Source organism: Equus asinus, chromosome 25 (genome assembly GCF_041296235.1).
Source record: "Equus asinus isolate D_3611 breed Donkey chromosome 25, EquAss-T2T_v2, whole genome shotgun sequence".
In the NCBI taxonomy this organism is placed as follows: domain Eukaryota; kingdom Metazoa; phylum Chordata; class Mammalia; order Perissodactyla; family Equidae; genus Equus; species Equus asinus.
The window spans coordinates 33,746,176-33,773,360 of NC_091814.1; the positions used below are offsets into that span (position 1 = coordinate 33,746,176).

At 37.3% G+C, this 27,185-nt stretch overlaps 1 protein-coding gene across 7 annotated transcripts in view; it reads right to left on the bottom strand.

Moving 5' to 3' along the window:
• LPGAT1 (lysophosphatidylglycerol acyltransferase 1) overlaps positions 1 to 27,185 on the bottom strand; it is a 77,038-nt gene that overhangs the window by 40,356 nt on the left and 9,497 nt on the right. For all 7 annotated transcript variants that reach the window (XM_070496831.1, XM_070496833.1, XM_044757974.2 and 4 more), the window contains one exon: positions 2,041 to 2,159. In XM_070496831.1, the coding sequence (XP_070352932.1) occupies positions 2,041 to 2,159 (119 nt within the window). The remainder of the gene's footprint in view (positions 1 to 2,040; positions 2,160 to 27,185) is intronic.

The window sequence follows — 27,185 nt, forward strand, 5'->3', positions numbered from 1 at the left end:
GGAAGCACAGATTTTCTAAATATCAAAACCTCTAGAGAGGCTTACATGAATGACTTCCATTCTTTTCCATATTTCTGAAATGATGGCAAAGTCAACGGTTCTCCAGTTTAGAAATCTGTAAGGACAATTTTGGTGGTCAGAATGACTAGAGAATGCTCTTAGCAGTTCGTGGGTGGCAGCCAGGTACAGAGAACCTCTGGCAATGCCCTGGACGGTTCAGAAGACAGTGCTGTCCTACTGAAACGCTAACAGTGCCCCACTGAGAAACAGTGACGGTGCTACAAGGAGTCTTCTGAATTCAACAGCTACGTTACACTCAGAGCACCACTAAACTAAGATTTTTTTAACTGGACTACAATTTAGCATTACCCTTTCTTTCTTTGAATGGACCCATGGAGTATGCAAAAAATCAGGTAAACATTCCTACTTGTAAATGTAAATTAATACTGCTCTTTACGTATCAGGCAAGAGGTAGAGATTATAATGCTTCCAGTTTTATATTTCTCAATTACTCCTTTATGAAAGAAGGTAAAAAATGATTCAAGATTTCAAGTTATTCAGGAATATCAGGTCATCATAAAAAATGTACAATATAACTAATCTGAAAATAGAAACAAAATTACTCTGGACAGAAAAGTGAAGCTAAGACAAACTAACCGAAATCTCTTTACAAAAGCAAACAAACAAATAAAATTCTCCTTTGTCCACATGACTGGCGAATTTCAGATGACCTAATATTCTGGTTGACACAGTTATTGTCTACGACAACTGGAGTTACAGTAGTAAAGTTAGGCATACTTATACTGACCATTTTAATCATTCTTTGAGATTCAAACACAGTGATTCTTTTTTAACAATTCATGATTCTGAATGTAAGAAAGGATTGAATTTATTCCACATTCCAGGAAGATTATGCCTCTGCTTTTCAGATAAACAAGAAAAACAGATTCCACAATAATCAAACGTGTGCTCCTTTACTCTCACCTCAATTTCTGACTGCTGACCTACTGAGGCAAAATCTCTAGCACCTAAATACACTAGGCTTATTCCTGCCTTGGTGTTTCGGCCAAGACTGTTTAACTAAGGAAAAAGGCGCTTCCTTCACCACTCTAAGTAAGTTCTACTCGTCCTTCAAGGCCAAGTTCATGTCTTCTTCCTTCCACAAAGTTTTCTATATCCATCAAGTACACAGCGAGCTCACCCCCCACTGAATACTTCTCACTTTGCTATTAAGTGTTGTTTGCTATACCCTCCCTCCACCTACCATGGGACTGTTGGCTCCTTTAAGAGTAGGAGAGAGTCTTACAGGATGGTGTTCTATACTTGGAGTTACTGACCATGAATATGAAGCACTTAACAAACATCTATTGATCTGCTTCTTTACTATGAGGCCAAATATTAACTCCATTAAATTTATACACTTCCTATTTATTTAGTTTTCTATGAATATAACCATTTTAACTTCTCCTGAGATGCTGAAGATAATTTATTTTAAACCCACCTAGTTTACTGATATATTTTAGTTATCAGTATAAGCAACGTAAAATCAACAGTTCAAACAAAGCCTTAGTAACACTGAATAAAATGAGCCTAATATCTTTCCTTCCAATTTGCTTTGTAAACGAAATTCAAAACAATATTTACTTTATTTTCTTTTGGCTAAAGATCCCCAAGATCACCTAATGCATTGACCACATTTACCAATTTTTTAGTAATACTGCCGTTTGTGTCTGTATTTCCCAAACTGGCAACCTACCACTTCACCTCAAGACAGCCCCCAATTTAAACCATATTTGCTTTCATCTCAGTAATTTTTTTAAAAAACAGCTTTATGGAGGCCACCTTATTCCAGTTATGTTTTTTAAGTCTCTTAATTCCTCTCCTGGAGGGGCTTAGAATTATCTATTTTTTCTTTTTAAAATTTTCTAAATTTTCCGCAAAAGTATACACATTAAAGTTGAAGTCTATGTTCCAAACCATAGTGAGGTCCTGGAATTGCCTCTTTGTTAACCTCCCCTTTCCGCCCTCAGGATGGCTTACCAGTCCTTTGTCCTGGAGGCACATCATCAGAGTGCACACATCTCCTGTTGCCTGATGATTCACCAACATAACTGCTTCATCTTTTGAAATTGCTTTAATATCTTCCCCCCATTCCATCACTGTAAGAATAAAAAAGCTGTCATTTTAAAGATTTTTACAGTACTAGAAACCTTATATTAGAAAAACTGTGTCCATTAATGATGATGTATCACCTAGCTAAAACCTTCAAAAGTTTAGAACTAAGTTTATTTCCTATAAAAGTCAGGACATTGATACAACATTTTCTAGAGGCCCAAAATATCCATTAAAATGTAAAATGGTCATTCCTTTGATCTAGAAGTTTTACTTCTTAGAATTTATCCTACAGACACATTTGTCCAAATAGGCAAAGATATATGAATAAAGAATGTTTACTGCAACTTAAATGTTCAACAGGAGACTGGATAAGAAAATTATGACATAATGGCAGAGTGTAAATCCATTAAAAGAATGGAGGTTATCTCTACACCCTAACCCAAAAGGATTCATTATCAAGTAAACAAAACAAATCACAAAACAGTGATGCCATCTTTTTAACAAAGGAATAAAATCTAAATGTTGTTTAATACATTGAAAATTGTATTCAATTCCCTGGGGGAATGAATTCCAAACTATTATCATTGGGAGGTGGTTTCTCAGAGCCCTTCAAAATCTACTTTATAATAAAATCTGCAAACGTTACAAAAATATTTAAGTATTTCCATTTTAAATCAAGAAAACTAATAGAGATTTTACAGCTATTTAAAATCTCCAGATGAAAAGTCATTGCACCAAAACCTATATGTACACTCTAAGGAAAACAGTGGTATCTCCATGTAGTTACGTCTCTTTTTATAGTAAATTTACTTCACAGAAAAAATAAAATTGAGCATAAGTTTCAAACATCAGGATTCTACAAAGAAGTGGTTAGCGTTCTTCAGATGTCTGACACAAATTACCAGAGGCTGATTATACACTGCTGTTCACTCATCTCACTCACTGCCAAAAGGAAAGCAGTCGAGACAGCTGTGTGTAACAGTGCTGGAAGAAATAGGGATGGGGGGACCCGGGGCCCACGAGCGTCACCTCCCTGAGCCTCCCTCCTTCTCCAATCACCCTTCACTGTCACCCCAATAGAGTGGAGCTCCTCATAACATAGTGGAGCTCACAAGAGCTCATTTGAGAAAAGGGTTCTGCTAATTTTTTTCTTTCTATTAAAACCCATTTAAGCAAGGCATTCATTCATTTTAAGGATCTTAAAATTTTGTATTAAGGAAATTTTCAGCTGGGCTGAACATATATTAAGTTGTGATACCTATGTGCAAAGTGAGGTATTCCAATCATTCTATGAGATGTTATTACTAATACTCAAATAGCTTTCAACGTGGGAAAAAAATTTTATTTAAAATTTTTTAAACAAATGCGGTACGGAAATTACAGTAAGGGATGTCTAATAAGCCTTAAGGAATACACGTAGGACACTGGGAGAGCCTAGCCTCTTGAAAGAGGCAGCAACATCATCTTTCCTTCACAACTTTCCTGTCCCAAGCTCCCTGTTCAGTTCGTCTGACAAGCCAACTTTACTGAAACATGTTTAAACAGCTACTATATCATACACTGCTGGGGGGAGTATAAACTGGTACGACGGTTTTGGAAGTCAATTTGGCAATATATATCAAACTAAGAAATGTGACCATCTTTTTACTTAGTAATTCCACTTCTAGGAATTCATCTTACAGATATACTTATTCATGTGCAAAATGACACATATGCAAGGCTACTTATCGTAGTATTGCTTATAAGAGCAAAGATGAAAACTAAAAAGAGAGACTAGCTCAAATTCATAGAAACTGAATGTGGTTTCCAGAAGGGAGAAATGGGAAGTTGGAATAGTATAGGGTTTCCGTTTTGCAAGATGAAAAAGTTCTGGAGACTGGTTACACAATAATGTGAATATATATAACAATACTGAAATGCATACTTAAAAACGGTTAAGATGGTAAATTTTGCTACGTGTATTTCATCATAATTAAAAATAAAAATGGGAGACTAGGAAATAAATTACAAAATATCTATGCAATGGAATATTATGCAATCATAGCATTTGTATACCAATATGGAACGATACACTATAATAATGGAAAAGTGTCGAACAGTGTGCAAAGGATGCCACCAGTTGGGTTTTAAAAAAGGATGGAGGAGAATATACTTACTAAACGAACACTCCCCATATCATGCCATTATCGACAACCCTTCAATGGAGACACCAGCCCACCCCCCCGCTTCGTTCATTAATTCATTCTTCACTCAATAAATCAGCATCAGGCACTGTTAGGTGTTGTGCATATAAAATAAGTAAGAACAAAATAATAGCAGTTAAAACACTCAAGAAAACTCTAGCTTGGTTCTATAAACATTGGGCTATTAAGATGTAATGTGGAAAGTCTTCTGGCTCCACATCTATGTAAACAGATGTTTCATAACCAAGTATTCCTTTAAGGCAATCTCTGCTGCATGAATGGACAATACTAGATCCTTAGGCCGATGCAATGGGAAAGCATATATGTAAATATAACTGCAAATAAAAATAAGTTTTTTACATAAAATGTATCTGACCTGTTTGCTCTATATAAAGTAGAGAAATCTAGTAAGTGTGTTGGTTTAAATCTCAAAATGGAAATTGAATTTAGAACCCTCTCTACTGGGTTGAATAGTGTTCCCCCCCAAATTTACATCTAGCCAAAATCTGTGAATGTGACTTTATTTAGAAACAGAGTCTTTGCGGATGTAATCAAGTTAAGATGAGGACTGGGGTGGGCCCTAAGCCTAAATCCAATATGACTGGTGTCTTGGTAAGAAGAGGGAAATTTGGCCACCGAGACACACAGGGAGAATGCCATCTGATCACGGAGGCAGAGACTGCAGTGATGTGTCTAGGATCCAGGAAGTATAAACCATCACCAAAAGCTGGAAGAGGCAAGGAAGGATCCTCCCCAGAGCCTTCAGTGAGAGCAGGACCTTGCCAACATCTTGATTTCAGACTTCTAGCCTCTGGAACTGTGAGAGAACGAATTTGTGTTGTTTAAGCCACCTCGTTTGTGGTACTTGGTTATGGAAGCCCCAGGAAACTAAGAGACCACCCCCCTCAACTTTTCCCATCCTTTCTCTCTCCTTTGCATTCTATTCCTCACCAAATTACAGGTTTTTTCTTATCAAATATAGGAAAAGAATAACTGCACTGTACTTTGAACATCTAAACAGACATCTAACATTATGTATTATAAATGGTTCTCAATGTTCATTTCTATAATACTTTCAGGGTATAAGCATTAAGAGTCAATCCAAAACATATTTGATCTCTCAGCCATAACTTTGCCAAAATTTATCTTCAAACTAAATGTCAATTTACTAAGACTCACATGGCATACTAAATCAAACAAGTGAAGGTAGCTGGATTGACTTTTTATTAAGAAATTATCCTGAGGTAGCAATAGAGTCACGTTGAATTTTGTAATAATCTAAATTTTGTTCAACAATGAATTAATTTCCAATATCTGCGGTATTCTTCTTTTACCATACTTTTACCATACCATTACATATTTCAAAGATCATTGTTAGAAAGTTATATAATTAAGAAAATCAAGATAAAAAGTGCCTATAGAGAGCCAGCCCTGATGGCCTAGTGGTTAAAGTTCGGCACTCTCACCATTTCAGTGGCCTGGGTTAGTTTTCTGGTTGCAGAACCACACCACCCATCTGTCAGTAGCCACGCTGTGGTGGCAGCTCACACAGAACAACTAGAAGGACCTACAATTAGAATATACAACTATGTACTGGGGCTTTGGGGAGGAAAAAAAAAAAGAGGAAGATTGGTAACAGATGTTAGCTCAGGGTGAATCTCCTCCCTCCCCCCAAAAAAATGCTTATAGAGAAAAAGCATTTATTTCATGCTCCTTAGACCATATCCTGCTATCCCAGAATCAGTAAGTATAATAATGGAGCCAGTTTCTTAACCAAGGAATAGAATTATTCACATGTTAAAGAACAGAAGCTATGGATGCCTGCCAGTTCTTACAACGTACTTGATTAAAACAAAAATATTTTAACACACTGTTCTGTGAAGTGAATTCTCAAAAAAGAATTGGGTCAGGCCCACTATTCTCAAAGGGAATGAAGGACAACTGAATAAAAGCTGGAAGAAAAGTTCTCTAGCTGCAAGCAAACTTTTAAAATTCTTGTTAAAAACCAAAGCCAAAGATTACCACCTTCTGCACACACGCGCACACACACACTCTCTAACATCTGAATAAACCTCCCCCGAAGTTATAGACTACAATTGACCAGGATAGTTCACATCTCAAAAAGAAAATAAAAACAACAATAATCCATCACAAATTCCTTAAAGACAGTAATGCTAAGTCCATCATACTGTCCCACAAAACAGAACTAATATGAAGACAGGTTGCTTAATACATGACCACAATAGCTTACATTTCAAAGTTCAAAACATTATGCTTGCAAGCTGCTGCCACAAATGATTTTACCATTCTGTGCCTCAGTTTTCTCATTTATGTAATATTAATAATATCGTTAATGCCACTCAAACATTGTGAAAATGAATGAGATATAATTGATAGAATCATAGAGATCCTGGGTAATTGGATTACATGACGAAGTCACTTTTGATATCACTATTAACTGAAAGAGTCATATGCCTACTGTGTCGTGTAAGGTCAGATATTCTAATATGAACAGTAAAGATCACAGAGCAACAAAAACCACAGGAAAGAATCTCATGTAGCTCAAGAAGTCTGGCTTTCAATAGCCCACCTTGGAGGTAGACGGACTGGATTCATCCAAAGTTAGGGGTCTGCAGAACAAATGGGGCAAGACACAAAGGGAGTGAGGACATTAATTAAGGGTGCCATGAGAAAGTATTTTAAGGTACTGATTAACGGAAGGGAGATTGGTGAGGACAGGAACCAGATAAGGGGGTGATTAACTAAAAGCAAACGGAGGGAGGGCTATTATAATAGAGAGGTTGTTGGCGTCATCAAGCGGATTCCAACTCCTAGAGACCCTGAGTACAGCAGAGCTTTTTGTGCCATCCTCTCACCTTCCAGCGCTCTATCAGAAAATGCTCTGCTGCTATTCATAGAGTTTTCCTGGCCAATTTTTTTGGAAGTTGGTGGCCAGGTCCTTCTTCCTTGTCTGTCTTTGTCTGGAAGTTCCACTGAAACCTGTCCACCATGGGCGACCCCGCTGGTATTTGAAATACTGATGACATAGCTTTCAGCATCACAGCAGCTGCCGCAGTATGACAACCAACAGACGGGTGGCTTAGTTCCCTGACTGGGAAACCAACCCGGGCCTCAGCGGTGAGAGTGCCGAGTCTTAACCACCAGACCATCAGGGCTGGCTATGATAGACATACTTGACACCATTCCCCCATCTCCACCCTGAGCAATCCTACTCAAACTCTCAGAAGTAAGCCCAGACATTTTGAGAAAGCCCCCTGGATGAATTTGATGTATACTTGTAAATAAGAACCAGTGGAATTGAAATATTGATGAGTTTTATTTTTTTAAAGCAAGTATACTGAACACACTAGGAAACTGTGGTCAGTGCCTCTTTTTGGCACTTAAAATTTAAGAGGTTAAATTTGAGGAGGCAAGGCTCAAGGTGTAGCTTTTGGAGGGGCTACTTATCTAAAAGAATAACAGGAGCATATAGTATTAAATAAATATACAGTTCAACACTAATAATCTTAATAGCTAACATTTATAGAATGCTTCTATGTGCCAGGCATTAGTAACTAGTAATTTCTTATTTAATCTTCACAAAATCCCAAATGTACAGATACTATCATCCCCAATTTGCAAATGAGGAAAATGAGACAAAAAAGGTGGGGGCCAGCCCAGTAGCATAGTGGTTAAGTTTGCGTGCTCTGCTTTGGTGGCCCAGGGTTCAGAGTTTCAGATCCTGGGCACAGATCTAGCACCACTCATTAAGCCACACTGTGGTGGCATCTCACATAAAATAGAGGAAGATTGGCACAAATGTTAACTCAGTGACAATCTTCATCAAGCAAAAAGAGGAAGACTGACAACAGATGTTAGCTCACGGCCAAGCTTCCTCACAGAGGAAAAAAAACAAGGTTAAGCAATATTTTCAGTTACCTAGTTAAGAAGTAGGGGAACTGGGATTCAAAACCACTGTCTCATGCTGTCACTGTCTGTACTCTACAGGTCAAAGAATCTTGAGGACAGTAACTTGGATAAATTTCCCATATAGCCCCTGAAGTTGCCCATGATTATGGCAGGAAGTAGAGTGGACAATCCAAGTCCCAAAGTCCTCAACAAACATGATTGGTGAATGGTAGCAATGGGGGGGGGGGCGGTACAGAAGCGTATAGACAAAGAATCAAGTGTTTTTTGCATGACAGTTGACTAATAACCAAGAATAAAAAGCCAATGAGTATCTAAGAAAAAAATCAACATTGTCTTTGGGCCCAGAATGCAGGCATCTTAAGTTCGATATGCTCAATACAGAACCAGCTCTTTCCCCTAGTCTTCTCCATTTCAACAAAGGACACTGTCATTCACCCAGTCAACTCAAGACAAAACCTACAACCACCTTTGATTCCTCCCTTTCCTTAATTCGCCACAATTAATCCCTCTCTAAGCCCTGTGGACTCTACCTCCAAAACGCATCCTGCAACCTCTCTGTATGCCCTGCGTTACTACTATCACTCTAGTTCAAGAAACCAACAACTTTCCTGGACCTCTGCAGTGATCTCTTAGTCTTCTCACTTCCATTCGAGCCACTTGCTCCAAAGAAAGCTTCAGGACAGAGTTTCCAATTCCAAATACCAATAAAATCAAAACGAGCACTGGCAAGCATGGAGTAAGGAAGAGCAGGAAAGTTGAAAATAATAACTGAAATTAACTCTGACTGGTATTGAGATTTGCTTTAAGTTAAACTTAGACTGTTTTCAAAAGGGGAGCTATCAGTATCTTGGGAGAAGCAATTTTCCTGCAGCCATTAGCACAAAACTCTTAGCACCCCTGGCCAACAGAGTCTGTTACAAACCAGAACACCCCACCCATTTCAAAACATCCCACCTGCATCTCCACCCCATTTAAGAACCACTAAGTTAGAGAGTTGGAAATGAGTTAGGTCAATATAAGCCTGTATAAAATCAGTGCAAGGCTAAATAACAAATGAGAATAGTACAGACAACATGAAGACTAAGCAAACACATGCCTATTAGAAACAAAGATCCCTGCCTCTGATGCCCACCTTTCACTCGCTCTGCCCCCAGGATATGGAAGCCAGGAGTTAGGAAGAGTCTTCTCTAGGAAATCTAGCCAGCTCTAGAGAAGAGATCTAAAAATACTGACACCCAGGGTTCTCCAACGAAATACTCCAACCAGATTACCCTACAATGAGGCTCAGAGTGGACAACAATCCTCAGACTCTAGCAGTGCTATCAGTCAACTTTTTAGGCTCCTACTCTTAAAAAAGAAGAGATAGTCATGTAGTATCAGATACCCCAAAAAAGCCCTTAATGTTAAAGATAGAAAACAAAACAAACATAAAAATAAAGAACCTGGAGGAAACAGAGACAACACATGAAAAAGAAAACTTCAAAAGACACCATTAATATCTACATTGAGGTCAGAGATGATGATGATGTGATAACCATGAGACAAGAACAAGATGCTTAAAAAAAAAAAGGGACATTCAGAGAAAAAAAAAAAGACCTGTTGGAAATTAACATGATAGCAAAAATGAAAATCTTAATAGAAAGATTGAGAGATAAAGTAGGGAAAATCTTCCAGAAAGTGGACAAAAAGACAAGATGAAAAACAGGAGGGAAAAGATTTGAACATTAGAGGACCATTCTACAAAGTCCAACATTCAAGTAACAGACATTCTAGAAAAAAAGAAGAGAGGGAAAAAAAGTCAAATAAATAATTAAAGAACATCTGAGGATGTAAATTTCTAGATTGACAGGGGGCATCCAGTAACCACTACAGTGGATGAAAACAGACCCACACCAAGGCATACATACTCATAAAATTTCAGAACAATACAGCCAAAGAGAAGATGTTACAAACATTCAGAAAGGAAAAAGAGGAAACATACAAATGGGAAGGAATCAGATTGGCATTGGACTTTTCAACAGAAGTCAAAAAATAAAAATTTATAGAAAGTTAAAAGATCAAGGAATTACGGTTTCAAAATCCTGAAGAAAAACTATTTCCAGCCTAGAATTCTCTACCTAGTCAAACTATCCATCAGGTATAAGAATAGAAAAAATATTTTCAGGTGTGCAACAGCTTAAAAAACAATCCTCTTGTTTTCAGGAAGCTGGATGATGTGCTCTGCCAAAACCCAGAGAGAGGCAAAAAGAAAAAGAATTCTTAAGACGATAGAGAAGAGAGATCCCAGGGTGTTAGCTGCACACTAGACAGTCCAAATTGGAGCAAGTTAGAGGTTTCCAAGAAAGAATTTCCAAAAAGGTGAAATTGACAGAATAGCGTCTGAATGACTTAAGGAGAAACCTAAAGTTGACAAGGAGTTTGGGGTTGAATTAGTGACTGTTTCACAGAAAAGTAAGCAAAGAAATAGATAAAATTATTAACTCTAGAGAAAAGGTTGTGTAGGAAAGGGAAAGTAAACACAATTTTACTATATGGCTCTGCTATGAACAGATTTATATATTCATAATAAAGAAAATCTCTGAATATTGATATAAACAAAATTACAGTAAAATTCAAATACAACCTAGAAAAATTATTCTTTAAGATACTATTTAAAAGTAGAGTGAAGGCTAATTTTTTCTAAAAGTACATGGTTTCTGAGTATTAAAATAATATATGTTCTTTGTAGTAAATTAGAACAATATTAAACAACACAAAGAAGAAAATCACCCAAAATCCCAATATCCAGGGATAAGAAGATACTATTAAAATTTTGTAGTATATCTTCCAGTGATTTTTCTATATGTATAAAGATAAATGTTTTAAGCCAAAAAGGAATGATACGTAATATATCATTTTATACCATTTTAAATTTAATATATCATGTAAAATAGCTGTCATTAAATATTTTTCCACAACATGATTTTTAATGGCTACATAATAATTCATTACATGTTAGCACTATAGTTTAATAGTTTAGTTTAATAATATGGTTAATTCCCTAATGATGGGTAATACCTATCAATTACAGAAAGTACTAGACAAAGAAGTATACAAAGCAAAGAACTATGTGGTTTCTGCTCTAAAAATTACTGTGACTTTCTTAAAACAAAGAGTAAAAATGTTTCTTCTTACAAATGTTAAGTTACCAAAACAAATAAAGTAAAAGCACAAAAATTTATTTGGTGAGGTAATGGAATTGCTCTATATCTTGACTGTGGTGGTGGCCACATACTGCATATGTCTGTCAAAAACTCATAGACTGTAAACTACAGGGGGTGAATTTTACAGTATGCAAATTATACTGCAATAAACCTCACTAAAAAACATGCAAAAATTTAGAAGACACAATGACTTTTCAATATGTTCTTTGAGTCAGTCAGTAAATAAATTCATACAGAAAACTAAAATATTTTTTGGATGTAATAAGTTCTAAATGGATAATACAGTACCAAAAAAATCAAAAGAGCAGAAGTCAATGAAATCAATAAAATGGGTAATGGAGAAAATCAATGAAACCGAAAAGGAGTTCTTTGAAAAAGTCAATACGATTTGTAAACCTCTAGCAAAACAAAGAAAAATATAAACTACTGTCAGGAATTAAAGAGAAGATATCATTACATATACCACAGACATCTTTTAAAAATTTAAAGGTATACTGCGAGCAACTTTACAAACACAAATTTGACAACTTGAATGATCAATTCCTTGAAAATCACAAACTCATCCAAGATTAAATAACTACCTGGAATAGTCTATCTCTAGTAAAGAAAGTGATTTTATAGTCAAAAACCTTTCAAAACATAATTCTTCTGGCCCAGATAGTTTCACTGGAAAATTCTACTAAACATTTAAAAAAGAAATAACGCCAATTCTATACAATCTCTTCCAGAAAATGGAGAAGAAGGAAATAGCTTCAAGTTTATTTTGAGGTCAGCATTACCCTGATACCAAAACCAGAAAAATACAAAAAAACCCTATAGACTAATATCCATTGAAATCCTCAACAAATATTAGCAAACAGAATCCCAACAATATACACCATGACCAAGTAAGGTTTATCACAAGAATGCAAGGTTGGTTCAATATTAGAAATCAATCAATCTAATTCAGCATATTCACAGGCTAAAGAAGAAAAACGTTGTAATCATATTGCTATGGTCTGAATGTTTGTGCCCCAACTAAAATTCACATTGAAATCCTAAACCCCAAAGGTGATGTTATTAGCAGGCAGGGCCTTTGGGAGGTGCTTAGGTCAGGAGAGTGCAGCCATCATGAATGGGATCAGTGCTCTTTAAAAGAGATTCCCAGGAGCTCTCTAGCTCATCCCACCATGTGAGGGCGCAGCAAGAAGGCTATGAACCACAAAGAGAACCCTCGCCAGAAGCTGAGCATGCTGGCACCTTGATCTTGGCCTTCCCAGCCTCCAGAACCGTGGGCAATAAATTTCCGTTGTTTATAAGCTATTCAGCCTGTGACATTTTGTTATAACAGTCCGAGTGGACTAAGACACATATGAATTGATGCACAAAAAGCACTTAATAAATTTCAATATCCATTCATGATAAAAAGCTTCAGTAAACTAAGAATAGAAAGGAATGTGATAAAGTGTTTCTACACAAAACCTACAGCTAACATAATATTTAATTGTAATCATGTATGACTGCTTTCTCCCTAAGACTAAGAACAGGGTAAGGATGTCCAATCTCACTTCTCTTATCTAACATTATTTCAGAAGTCCTAACCAGATCAATAATGCAAGAAAAAGAAATAAAACTCACACAGGTTGGAAAGGACAAGATAAAACTGCTCATATTCACAAATGGCATGACCGTCTACATAAAATATCCCAATTAATCTACAAAAGGCTCCTATTATCAATGTGAATTTTCAAAAGTTGCAGGACACAAAGTCAATACAAAAATATCAATCATATTTTTTATACTAGGAATGAACAATAGGAAATAAATTTTTTTAAATCCCATTTACAATAGCTCAAAAAGTATACTTAGGTATAAATCTAAAACACATGGATAGTTATCTGTATGCTGAAAACTACAAAACCCTGATGAAATAAATCAAAGAAGGCCAAAATGAAATAAATACTATGTTCGTGGATTGAAATATTCAACACAGTAAAGATGACAAATCTCCCACAAGTTGATCCACAAATATAATACAATTCTAATCAAAATCCCAGTGAGAATTTTTACAGGTACAGACAACTGGATTCTAAAATTTATAAAGGCCAACAAACCAGAATAGCCAAAATACCTCTGAAAAAGAGGAATAAAGTTGGAGAAATCATGCTACCCAATTTTAAAACTTACTATAAAGCTAAAATAATCAAGATGGTGTGGTATTGGTGAAGAGACAGACACACAGATCAACAGAACAGGAAAAAAAAAAAAAAACAGAAATAGACCACACAAATATGGTCAAATGATTTTTGACAAAGGTGCAAGGTTAATCCAATGGAGAAAGAATAGTCCTTTCAACAGACAACTTTAGAAAAATATGAAACATCAATCCATACCTTATACAACGATTAATTCCAAAATAGATAACAGAGCTAAATGTAAAACTTAGAACTACAAAACTTCTAGAAGAAACCATAGGGAAAAATCTCCATGACCTGGGGTTAGGCAAAGTGTTCTTAGACATGACATGAAAAGTACAATCAATAAACAAAAAAAAAAATCAGTAAATCGGACTTCATCAAAATTTAAATCTTTTCCTCAGCAAAAGACATTGTTAAGAGAATGAAAAGACTTGGAGAAAATATATGCAATCACATATCCAACAAAGGATTTGGATCTTTGTATTCGAAATATAAACAGAACTTTCAAAGTTGAGCAGTAAGGTAAAAAACCACTCAATCAAAAACTAGGCAAAAAACTTGGACACTCACCAAAGAGGATATAAGGATGGCAAATAACCAAACGAAAAGATGTTCAACATCATTAGCCATTAAGGAAAATACAAATAAAACCGGGATGTGCAACCACTACACACTGATTAGATGACTAAAATGAAAAATACTGGTAATATCAAGTGCTGGCAAAGATGCAGAAAAATGAACTTGTAGACACTGCTGATGAGAATACAAAATGGTACAGCCATTCTGGAAACAGTTTGGCAGTTTCTTACAAAATTAAAAATACACTCACCATTTGACCCAGGAAACCCACTCCTGGGTATTCTCCTTAGAGCAGGGGCCAGCAAACTTACTCTGTAAAGGGCCAGCCACTAAGTATTTTAAGCTTGGCAGGCCATATATAGTGTCTGTTGCATATTCTTCTTTTGTTGTTGTGTTCTACAAACTTTTACAAATGTAAAAGCTATTCTTATTTCACAGGGCCATACGAAAACAAGCTACAGCAAAATCTGGCCCATGGGGCATAGTTTGTTGACTCCTACCCTAGAGAAGTGAAACTTTACGTGAATACAGAAGCCTGTGTATGAATATTTATACCAGCTCTATTCATAACTGCTAAAAACTGGGAACAACCCAAATGTCCTTCAGTTGCAAAATAGTTATAAACTTTGGGACATCCATGCAATGAAATACTACTCAGCAAAAAAAAGGAACATTCTAATGATACATGCAACAACTTGCATGACTTTCAAAAGCACGCTGAGTGAAAGAAGTCAGTCTCAAAAGGTTACACACTGCATGACTCTATTTATATGACATTCTTGAAAAGAAATGATTACAGTGAAAATTATAGAAAAGATAAAATTGTAGTGAAAAAATACCACCTCTCCCTCAAAGTAGCCTGGTTTAAATTAATTTTGTTAAACCATTGAGAGTTGAAGTACATAAGACTTTACATCTTAAATTTCTTTCTACAGTATGTTCCAATAAAAGCATTTCACTCTGTGCAAAATCCTCAATTTTGCTCAAAGTTTTGTTTTCTCAACTTTTTAAATAGTTGCTTTTATTTACCTATAAGTTGACCAAGAGAATGCTGTAATAAACTCAGAGATTAGAATTTAAATCAAAGGTACTTTAATTTGATTCCATGTGCAAAAGTTTAAAGCAATGGAATTAAGTAGAATCTGCCTGAGGTTCCTAAAATGAGTAACTGGAAGAAGGGAAATTCTAACTTCTCCTAAAAATTATACCAAATTGCCAGGAAATAAGTGTGCAATGTGGGTACCTCTCTGATTTGCTACTAGAGCTAGTTTTAGAATCAAACCATTATATTTGGTAGGGATTTTGATTTTAATGAAGTTTAGATCTAGAAAGGAATTCAGAGATATCTGAATCCAAATCCCTCACTTCACAACTATTTTAAATCAAATAAAAGAAACAGAACTCTTAGGCTGCTCCTCACCTGACCGAATTAGCTACAGAGAAAAACATACAGATGGTAGGTATAATTAATTTACATCACCTCCCGCTGACTATCCCCCAAAGCACTTACTGATGTGTTCATTCATTCAGCCAGTTTTATTCTCTTCATAGAGAAATAAGGTTCTACCATTATGGGGGACATAAAAGTACACTGGGATTCCATCAAAGTAACTAACTCATGAAATTCAACTATACGAGCTTAGCAAAAAGAAAAGAAAAAAAGTAAAAGCTGAGAAAAGAGAGAAAGGAAGAAGAAAAAGACTGACACAGAGAACATTTTAAATAGTGCAGGCAATTCTGCCCGCCTTTCCACTCAACAGATGTGTGCCCTGGAGTAAGCCTGAGACTGGAATTGTCAATCTGCTGTTCCTTGTCATTTTCAGCTCTCATGTGCCTATCATCATGCCAGCACCTCGCTGAGCCGTATAATTTTCGTTTTTTGAAAAATACATTTTCTTCCATAAAAAACTTAAGCAAACTTTTCAATTGATTTAATATAATCCCTGCTCTCAAGAAGTTTGCTCACTTATTGGGAGTAAAGACAGACTGGGGAATAATGTATTACACGTGAAAATATGTATCACAGGAGACAGGAAAGGAAAAAACTACTGTGAGCTAAAACATGACGGGAAGAGATACCAAAGACACGGGGGAACATGGCCTGGGGTAGAGACCTTCTGGAGCAGGGTCAGTACTGGGAAGAATGAGAAATAAGGTTATATCTGTAAATATGAGGTCAGATTATAGAGGTTCTTTTAAAACTCAGATACTAGAATTTAGGCCAGGAAATATAAAATTTCTCTTTTGTCACCAGGCAGGTGACAAAAGTGAGGGAAGTGGGCTTCCTCTATGGCTGTAGGGAGAAGTGGGACTGTATTAAAATAGGGAGCACGTGCTCTGCCCCCAAAAAGGGCAGCTACTATCCAGCTCCAGTCTCTTGCTGACATCTGGGAATGTGGACCCAGGTTACCACATCCTCCAATTTTCTAAGAGTAATTGGAAATTTGAGAGTTTTTATTAAAGTTAAGGAAGAGGAGATTAACAGTGGAGGAGGGTTCCTGAGCGAGCAGGAAGGAATGGAATCCAAAGGAACTGGCTCTTGATAGAAAGGACATTATCACTGTAACAGGAAGAATAAAGGAAACGAGCACCAAAAGATAAGGTTGAAAAGGTAGGCTTGGGCCAGGTTACCAGTGCATCAGAATCCTGCATTTTATCTTATAAACCACAGAAAGCCAGCAGGTAAAAGGAACTGACAATATGTGGGATGGAGGGAAGGAAGGAAGGGCTGTGGGAATGAGGCAGAGTAGTTGTTTTTTAAATGGGGGGTATTTTTTTTAAGATGAGAATGTCATTAGTATCTTTATATCCTGGAAGACAAGAAGCCACATGTAAGGACTTGCTAAAAGGCCTGACACATCAGACGTTCAATTGAGCTAAGTTTCTCTTCTCACTGGAGGCATTACCAGCAAACTATGGTTTGCACAGAAGTTAGTCTCCTTGTTGCAGAATTAAGTAAAAAGGCTCGAGAAAGGCTTTTCTTTTCTTTTCTTTTAACAGTAAGTCCTATCAGAAGACAAATAGTTCCTACAGGAATCAGAAAAACCAACTCAGAAAGCAAACTATAAATTGAAGAATCTAAGGTCAAAAGAAGAAAACATCATTTCAAGACTGGTATCAACAGGATGATGAATGTAAGAACATGACATAGAGGAGAGAATAAAGAGACTACATAACTGGAATACGCCATAGGTGTAAGGTTCTTCTCACTGAGCAAGGAATTGAAACCTGGAGTCCATGGGGTCCATATACGGACTTCAAGGGAGTTGTGAGCCCCTTGAAACTATTTGTAAAATCATGAGCATGTGCAAAGGTACTACAGTAAGACAAAAAATGGCCCCTACCCCCACCCCACAAGCTATCTATGTCAACTTCCAAGAACCTATGAATATTACTTCATAGGTAAAAGGTGATTAAGTTAAGGATCTTGACAGGAGGAACTTATTCTAGATTATCCAGATAGGCCCCAAATCAGTGACAAGTGTCCTTATAAGGACACACTGAAAATAGCCATAGAGAAGAAGAGGTGGCAATGTGACCCTGGAGACAAAGGCTGGAGTGATACAGCCAAGCTAGCAATGCCTACAGCGCCGGGAAGCAGGCAGAGGCAAGGAATCTCCCTCCAGGGCCTCTGCAGGGAATGCGGCCCTGCTAACACCTTCCTTGATTTGAACTTTTGGCCTCCAGAAATGTGAGAGAATGAATTTCTGTTGTTTTAAGCACTTCGTAATAATTTGCTATGGCAGTCGCATGAAATTAATACAGGTGCACTTTCATGGGAGGAGAGCCCATAACTTTCATCAGATTCTCAAAGAGGTTCTTACAAACCCCAAAAGGTAAAAGAACTTCTATTGTGAAGGATAAAGCAAAACTGTCTGTAAACAAAGGAACTAGAAATTTTTTAAAAACCTGTAGAATAAGTCATTACTTGGATAAGGTCCCATAGTGAGTAAATGTTGAAATAAGAAAATAATAAGCTGTTTCTGACATCCAATACAATACTCATTTCGTTATCTCTTGCAGTTCAACCCCACAAATGCATTGAAAGGCAGGGATTCCCAAACAACTAAACAGCTTGTTAAAAATATAGATTCCCGGGCTCCATCCCAAGGCACTGAATCAGAATCTCCAGGGTAGAGGAATTCATAAATATATATTTAAAACTCCTCTGATAAATTCACATGTGCAGCCAAATCTGGGAACTACTACTGTAAGGCAGGGGTCAGTAAACTTCTGTAAATGGTCAGACAGCAAAAATTTTAGGCTATGCAGGCCAAGAGACAAAATTGAGGATATTATATAGGTACTAACATAACATATCAGTCTTCCAACAAATTTCTACAAATTTTTTATGGACCAAATTCAAAATATAAAAATAACTGAATACAACTTTTTGCAATACAGGCCTACTAATGAAAAGAAGGGAATTCTTTCTTGGGAGGGGTAACATTCCAGTTAACTAGGGTTCAAAGTCAGTGTTTCCTATCATCAGATCATTGCACATGGTCATCTGTAAAAAGCAGGAGAGGACTTGGAAAACTAAAGCAGTGGGCTGCATTTGGCCTAAGGGCTGTAGCTTCCAAACCTCTGCAGAAAGGTAAAGAAGAAAGAACCACAACCCCTGCCCTTAAGCAATAGACAAGTTAGTTAAAGAGACAGAAAGAGCAAAGGTAAAGCAACAGTGGAATACATGAAGTGGAATTCTGGACGTTTTATGTTGTGGAGCAGTGAGTTCAAGCATGAACAGCCTTTTTCAATGTCAAAAAATGTGGCAGATATCTAAGATAGTAGTTCTTTTAGCACTGAGGGAAAACATCCATGACAAAAAGCAACTATAAAGTCTATAACGCTTTAAAGGGATTTCTTATTAACCAAAACAGCAGCTACATATACTTGAAAAATATTAACACATATTTACAAGACCCATTATTTATTCATCCACAGATGACACTTAATACGTGTCTGGATCCTTGACCCCTGAGAGAACTCTGAAGCAGTGCAGGAAATCTCCACCCAAAGGTTAGGAACCACAATGACAGACTAGATGCTCAAGAGGTTCAGAAAGAAGGAAACAGTGGGAAGTGAGTAGAGGGGAAGGATATCATGGGGTTAGATAAGTAGGTAGATGTTTTCAAAGAAAGTGAAGAACAAATTTTAGGGAAAGGAAGACTACCAATGAGAAAATGCAGAGGGGCTGAGGGAGAGCCGCCTTACTAAGCAAGAGTTTGGAATAGGACCAAATTATGGAGCTCTGCCTCACCGCCTGCCTCTGCCACTGGAGCCAACGTGTGAGTGTTTCCCATGTACGCAGCCCTGATGAGCATTCTCTCATTCAATCTTCACTAAGAACAGCTTCCTGAATACTTCAGCCGTGTAAGTAAATAACCCTGGTTTCATCAGGTACAACTCTAAGTGAGTCGAAATCTAGACTTTTCCATCTTAAAAATAAAAAAAATTTGAAAAGCTTTCTCGTGACCCAATTTCTTTCCTGCATCTATCAGCCTCTATTCCTTCAGGGCCAAACTTCTGGAAAGGCATATGTTCATGTTTGCATTTTATCTCCTCCCACTGATCGTTCATCTCCAACCCGGTCCAATCTAGTTTCCACTTTTACCACCTCAGAGAAGCTGCTCTTGCCAAATGCAAGAAAAGGATGCATCAGCTCTCATCCTACAAAACATAAACTCTCAGCGGCATTCCTCAAGCCCCTGTCCTGAACACTGCTGACTCCTGACACCACACTCTTAGGGCAGGCATTCCCTCTATTTCTCCAGCTGCTCCTTCTTAAGCTCTGCCATCCTCCCCTCCCCTTCCTCCAAATGTTGGCATTCCCTCAGAGTTTGATCCTGGGCTGGAATCACTCAGTACTTAGAATCTCTCTAGGCGATCTCATCCATCTCCATGGCTTTAAATACCACTGGTAACTTCCCAATCTATCTTTCTAGCTTAGGTTTCTCTTCTGAGTTTCAGCCTGCATATCCATATGTCTACTTCAGAGCTCCACTTAGATGCTTCTCACCTATCCTGTGCTAAATTTTTATCTTTCCTCCCAGCATTCCTCCTTCTCTGGGCTTCCCTATCCAACCAGCAGCTCACACCAGAAACCTCAGGGTCATCCCTGTCACCTACCCTTCTATGCATCCTCTATGTCCAATCCCTCAGCACGTCCTGAAAATTTTCCTCCTATAACACTCTCCAATTTAGAAGGTCACTTCTTGGGGCCAGCCCTGTGGTAAGGCGGTTAGTTCGCACGTTCCGCTTCAGTGGCCCTGGCGTTCACTGGTTCTGATCCCGGGTGTAGACATGGCACCACTTGGCAAGCCATGCTGTGGTAGGCATCCCACATATAAAGTAGAGGAAGACGGGCACAGATGTTAGCTCAGGGCCAGTCTTCCTCAGCAAAAAGAGGAGGATTGGCAGCAGTTAGCTCAGGGCTGATCTTCCTCAAAAAAAAAAAGTTTACTTCTTTCCATCTCTACTGCCATCACCCCTAGACCAAGCCACTGTCACCTCACCTGGTTAAGGTGAGAATCTTACAGAGGTTAGCCCCTGCACACTCTCACTTCTTTCTAATCCATTTCCACAAAGCAGAGTATAGAATTACAAGTATGAATCTGATTTCATCATTCCCTTACTTAAGATCCTTGAATAATTTCCTCTTAGGATAAATTTCAAATTCTTCATACACTCAATGGATTTTGCTTCATCAGCTCCCCACCCCACCCCCACACCTACCCTTCTCCTCCTCCTTCACTCCATGCTGTCCCCATCTGACCTTCCCTTAGTTCCTCAGATAGGACAAACCCTTTGCATCCTCTGTGCATGCTGCCCCTCCCCCAGCATCTCTTGGTCGACTCCTGTTTATTCCTCAGGTCTCAGTCTCAAGAGCACTTTCTCAAGGAGCCCATTCCTGCCTGATACCACTGTCTCCAGATTAAGGCCTCTGTTACTTACTCTCACAGCACCCCCCACCTCGTGCTTTGTAGTCCTTTGCACAGTTCTCATTACATGGTTATCATGTGACTCCTATTGTCTCCCACGCGAAAAAGTCAAAAGTCAACTGCAGAAGAACAGGAGCTGTGCTGTTTTATCTGCCACTGCTCTCCCACCACGAGCACAGCGCCTGACAGAGAAGGCGCTCAAATATTCGGTATTAGAATAGGTGGCTGAATTAATCAGAAGGCAGTTCACATAAATTGCTTTGAAGCAATTCACAATTTATAAACATAAAATTTAGTTAATATTTTAGTTAGACTATGGCTTAAAGTACTAACTATACATTACTTTTGAGGGATTAAAGCAGGAACTCTATTGAGCTATAATATTAACTAAACTTGAGTATCCTCCAATATATTTCTAAAACGATCCCATAAGTTACCTTTCATTCACTTATACATACCTTTCCCCCCAAAGTTAACACAGTTGTTTTCCTAGGCATTAATATAATAATAATAATAATAATGTTATTTATAGGTCACCAAACACCATGCTATTCACTTTATAGTTAAGCTTCATCAGAAATAAATATCATAACCTCAATTTTTACGGACGAACTGAAGCTTAGAGAAGGTAAGTAACTAGATCAAAGTTATACAGCTAGTAAGCAGTGGTAGCAGGACCCAAACTCATACTAACTCAGAAGTCAATGTTTTTTCCTAGTACATCATGCTATCTCTAATATCATATTTATTTAGCAGTATCTATTATTTGTTAAAAACACAACATCTCTATATAAGTATTTGAGGCTTAAAAGGCTATAAATGATTATTTAGCCTGTAAAATGACTGCTGAATTCAACCTCTCACATACAGAAACCAATTCTAACCCACTCATAAAAACCAGCAGGGGGGTGGGGGGCCAGCCCTGTGGTGCAGTGGTTAAGTTTGGTGCGCTCGGCTTTGGTGGCCTGGGTTCACAGGTCCGGATCCCAGGTGCAGACCTATATCACTCGTCTGCCATGCTGAGGCAGCAACTCACTTATAAAGTGAAGGAAGATTGGCACAGATGTTAGCTCAGAGCTAATCTTCCTCAAGTGAAAAAAAAGAGGAAGATTGGCAACAGATGTTAGCTCAAGGCTAATCTTCCTCAGCAAAAACAAACAAACAAAATAGCCTAGCCTGAAAAAAAAAAAACAGCCAGCAACTCTTATTCAAAATGACATCCTTGTTCCTTATCCATGTAATCTATACTTCCTTCTACAAAATAAATTTAGCTTCCAGTTAATTTTCTTCTCTGCAAGGACCTCAATTAACTTTAAAAAATGGAACCATCACATTAGGGGAAAATGTGCATATTGATCTCTGTTTTTTAGAAAATGCAGGTGCATTTTGGACACGTAGTTCACAGCAAACTCAACTATTCCAAAAACCATCCATCAAAAGAAAAATTATGCCAAAAATCCTTTTGGTAGAAAATCTAGATCACACTCTTGGGTAGAGTATTTCACAAACCAACAACTTTGCTAACTGGCAATAGGCAGTCAATAACCATTTGATTGACCAATCACACAAGATACTTCTGCAACTAATGTCCTATTTCCTTGAGAGGGCAAGCATTGTTATTCATAATCACAATATTTCTAAGACAATTCCTAGTGAAACACGTAAGCAGTAAGTATTTCCTCAACGTAGAGGTAGGAAGGGGTCATTTAACCCAATTATGAATATTAATTCTTGAAAAACACTGTTCTCAGTGAACACTTTTAAATCCAAAATGGTTTTAAACTAGGATTTCTGATTAATGAACTAACCTCATTACCGAAGTCATAATAACTAACAAAAAGGACCGTGCATTTTTAAAGAATTAAAATATAACAAAATATACTTAATACTCAAAACTGATTATAAAACCACAGTAATAAAGAGAGTGTGGTACTGGCATAAAGAGAGACATATAGATCAATGGAATAGAACTGAGAGTCCAGAAATAAACCCATACAGCCAACTGGTTTTCAACAAGGGTGCCAAGATCATTCAATGTGGAAAGAATAGTCTTTTCAACAAACAGTGATAGGACAACTGGATATCCACATGCAAAAGAATGAAGTTTGGACCCCTACCTTACACTATACAGAAAAATTAACTAAAAATAAATCAAAGACCTAAATGTAAACATTAAACTCTTGAAAGAAAACATAACTGTTAATTTTCATAACCTTGGATTAGGCAATGGTTTCTTAAATATGACACCAAAAGCACAAGCAACCAGTGAAAAAATAGATAGGGTGTAGTATACAGAATATAGAAAGAATCTTATGGGCAAAGGATTTGAATAGACATTTCTCCAAAGATATGCAAATGGCTAACAAGCACATGAAAAGATGCTCAACATCATTAGTCATTAGGGAAATGCAAATCTAAACCACAATGAGCTACCACTTCACATCCACCAGGATGGCGAAATTAAAACAACAACAACAACAACAACGAAAACCCAGAAAATAATAAGTATTAGTGGGGATGTGGAGAAATTGGAACTCTTCTACATTGCTGGTGGGAATGTACAATCGGAGAGCTGCTATGGAAAACAGTTTGGCAGTTCCTCAAAAAGTTAAACATAGAATTATCATATGACCCAGCAATTTGATTCGCAGGTCCAAGAGAATTGAAAACATATGCTCTCACAAAAACTTGTACACGAATGTTCACAGCAGCATTATTCACAGCAGCCAAAATGTGGAAACAACCCAAATGCTCATCAACTGATCAATGTATAAACAAAATGTGGTCTATCCATACAATAGAATACCACTCAGCCATACAAAGGAATGAAGTACTGACACGTGTTACAATATAGATGAAACTTGAAAACATTATGCTAAGTAAAAGACCACATATTGTACGATTCCATTTATATGAAATGTTCAGAATAGGTAAATCTGTAGAAACGGGACATAGATTAGCGGTTGCCAGGAGTTAAAGGGAGGAGGAATTGGGGGCTGACTGCTTATGGTTTTGGGGTTTCTTTTCGAGATAATGAAATGTTCTGTAATTAGCAGTGATGACTGTACAATCTTTGTGTCTACACTAAAAACCAATGAATTGTACACTTTAATATGGTGAATTTTATGGTATGTGAATTATATCTCAATTTAAATACATATATTATAGGGGCCAGCCCCATGGCCGAGTGGTTAAGTTCACACGCTCTGCTTTGGTGGCCTGGGGTTTCGCTGGTTCGGATCCTGGGTGCAGACATGGCACCGCACATCAGGCCATGCTGAGGCAGCGTCCTACATAGCACAACCAGAGGCACTCACAACTAGAATATACAACTAGAATATACAACTAGGTGCTGGGGAGACTTTGGAGAGAAGAAGAAAAAAAGAAAAGAAAAGAAGATTGGCAACAGATGTTAGCTCAGGTGCCAATCTTAAAAAATAAAAAAAAAAATCTATAAGCTTAAAAATATATATATATAATATATTCTTAACACTAAAGCTATACTGATCATAATTTATTTAGTCTTTTGATGATTCAGAAATATCTTGCTTTATTTAAATTTACAGGTTTTTTTCCCTTAAAGTGTCAAATAATGCAAACTTCTAATTAATAGCATATGCAAAACGAGTCACATACATGATTCATAATGGTTTCTTAAAATTTAATGAGTAAAACAAAAGTTTGGGAAAGGTGTTTTGCTAGCAAAACTTCATCAGATCTATAAACCTTAAAAAAAGTATAATCTCATAACTAAAATTTATGCATGCTTTTTACAATACTATTTTCCAACTATCTCTACTATAATTTAAAGAAAAGAAATCAACTAGACTTGCTTTGTTTTTCATATTTAAAAGTATGAAGCGGTGAGCCCAGCGGCATAGTGATTAAGTTTGCATGCTCTGCTTCAGAGGCCTGGGGTTCATGGGTTTGGATCCTGAGTGCAGACCTACATACCACTTATCAAGCCATGCTGTGGAGGCATCCCACATAAAAAGAAATACAGCAAAATTGGCACAAAGAGGAAGACTGGCAACAGATGTTAGCTCAGGACTAATGTTCCTCACCAAAAAAAAAGTATGAAAAGCAAAGAGAAAAAACTAATTTGTAATAATCTAGATTTTACATGATTATATTCAGAAGAAGAAATGAGACCTTCTACTAATTAATGAGTGCACACACTGCAGGAAGCATTTCACCAGGTTACTAATATGGTACATGAAACTTGAAAGACCTTCTGACCACAGGTCTCACTAATGGCACTTCACTTTCCAGTTCCATCACAAGCCTCTGCTATACGAAATCAGCAGTTGAAGTCACTAACAAATTTTCAGTTTTAATGGTAGAACTCATTAGTTTATAGGTACTACTAAAGTATATAAATGCAAAACTATTTTATGCCTAACAGAAATAAAATAGTAATTATTAATTTGAGTTTTTGTAAATGACCATCACCTAAGCCTCTGGAGTCCAGGCAGGTAATAAATGAGCCAAGCAGATCTAGAGTAAGACAAGGAAAGAGTGGGATCCTGGGTGACCAGGAGAGCAGAGGCCCCATCTAAAGCCAGCAGCCATCACTCAGCTCCAGCAAACTGCTGCCAGACGGGAATAAGAGCCCAGCATGGCCAGATTTCCAGTTTCTCAAGAACTAGAAATCTTTGTTTCATGTTTTGTAAAATCGCTCTAATTTTGAAATGTTGGCAACAAACAAAAAAACAAGTTGAAATAATGCAAAAGCCAAATAAAGCACATCAGATGCTGAGTATGGCCACTAGTTTGCAAACTCTGAAAATAAACCCTTGAAATTAGTTTATAACAAGTAAACTATAAATATAAATATTTTATATATATAATATACTTTATATACAACTAATATATATTATATATACTTAGTATATACAATATACTATAAACATATTCATCAAAGTTTGGGAGGCACTGCTCATCCTTAAAGTTTTCAAGGTGGTCCACAGACCAGACCCTTAGAGAGTAGTATCATATTCTATTTCATTCATATTCCTTACTGAAGTATCAAAGATAACTCACTTCTTCCAGTCATTTGGTGACATTTTCTTACTGTAGCCAAGTAGAAATAGAGTGTATGTCTCACCTATACTCCACTGATAATTAGTCCAAGGATCAAAACAGTTTAGGAACCACTGGGATGAAAACAACAATTGGGGAAGCTATTTCCTGCTTTTGGACAGATCTTAAAGAAATTCAATTAGGTGGTAAAATTGGTCTCCATTTTATAATAATCAACTAGTAGTAAAGCAGAATGGGGACAGAGTCGTCCAAATAATAATTACATAGTTGAACAGAAATATTGTGTTGAACGTTCTGGTATGGTGGAGTTACAGACATGAATCTTCCTGGAAAATACACATAGCAACAAGGAGAAAGGAAAAAGAAAAAATCTCACAAAATTCCTTTTTCAGCAAACCTAGGAGAAAAATAAAAACATAAAAACTCCAAAATACATGAAATCAGGGCTGACATCAAACAAGGTTGGTATTGACAGAATCTATGCTGGGAGTGGAGAGCAGAGATAGAGACGGAGGGCGTGGCATGTGATGAGGAGGGCCTGGTAATGGCAGATCTCAGAAAGCAACAGCAAAAATGCACTTCCTTAAGGAGAAGGGTTTCCATCGGCCTGCTGGGGCTGTGTTCCTCCAGTCACAGCTGTAAAGAAAGAAGTGGGAAGTCTAGAATTGATGGCAAAAAGCCTCCAGACTCAGTGTGGTCTGGAGAGGCAGAGGACACGAGGTGACACAGAGAAACACACCCAGGTGCCATACGTAAAAAGGAATATGTCTGAGGCAGAAATCTGGAAATCTACCCTGGCCCCAACCACGCCTCCTACCAGTGACTGACTGAGGAAAATCTAATTCATTAAATTACAAGGAACAAAAAGGTAACTGTGTCAGTGTTGACGTAGAGACACTATATGAAAAATGGCATAAATGAGCAGCATAATGTACCAACTGCCAAAGAATGCTCACTAGAAAAATATTACAATGGAGAAGATAAAAATGGTAACTAAATATTCTTGCACGAATT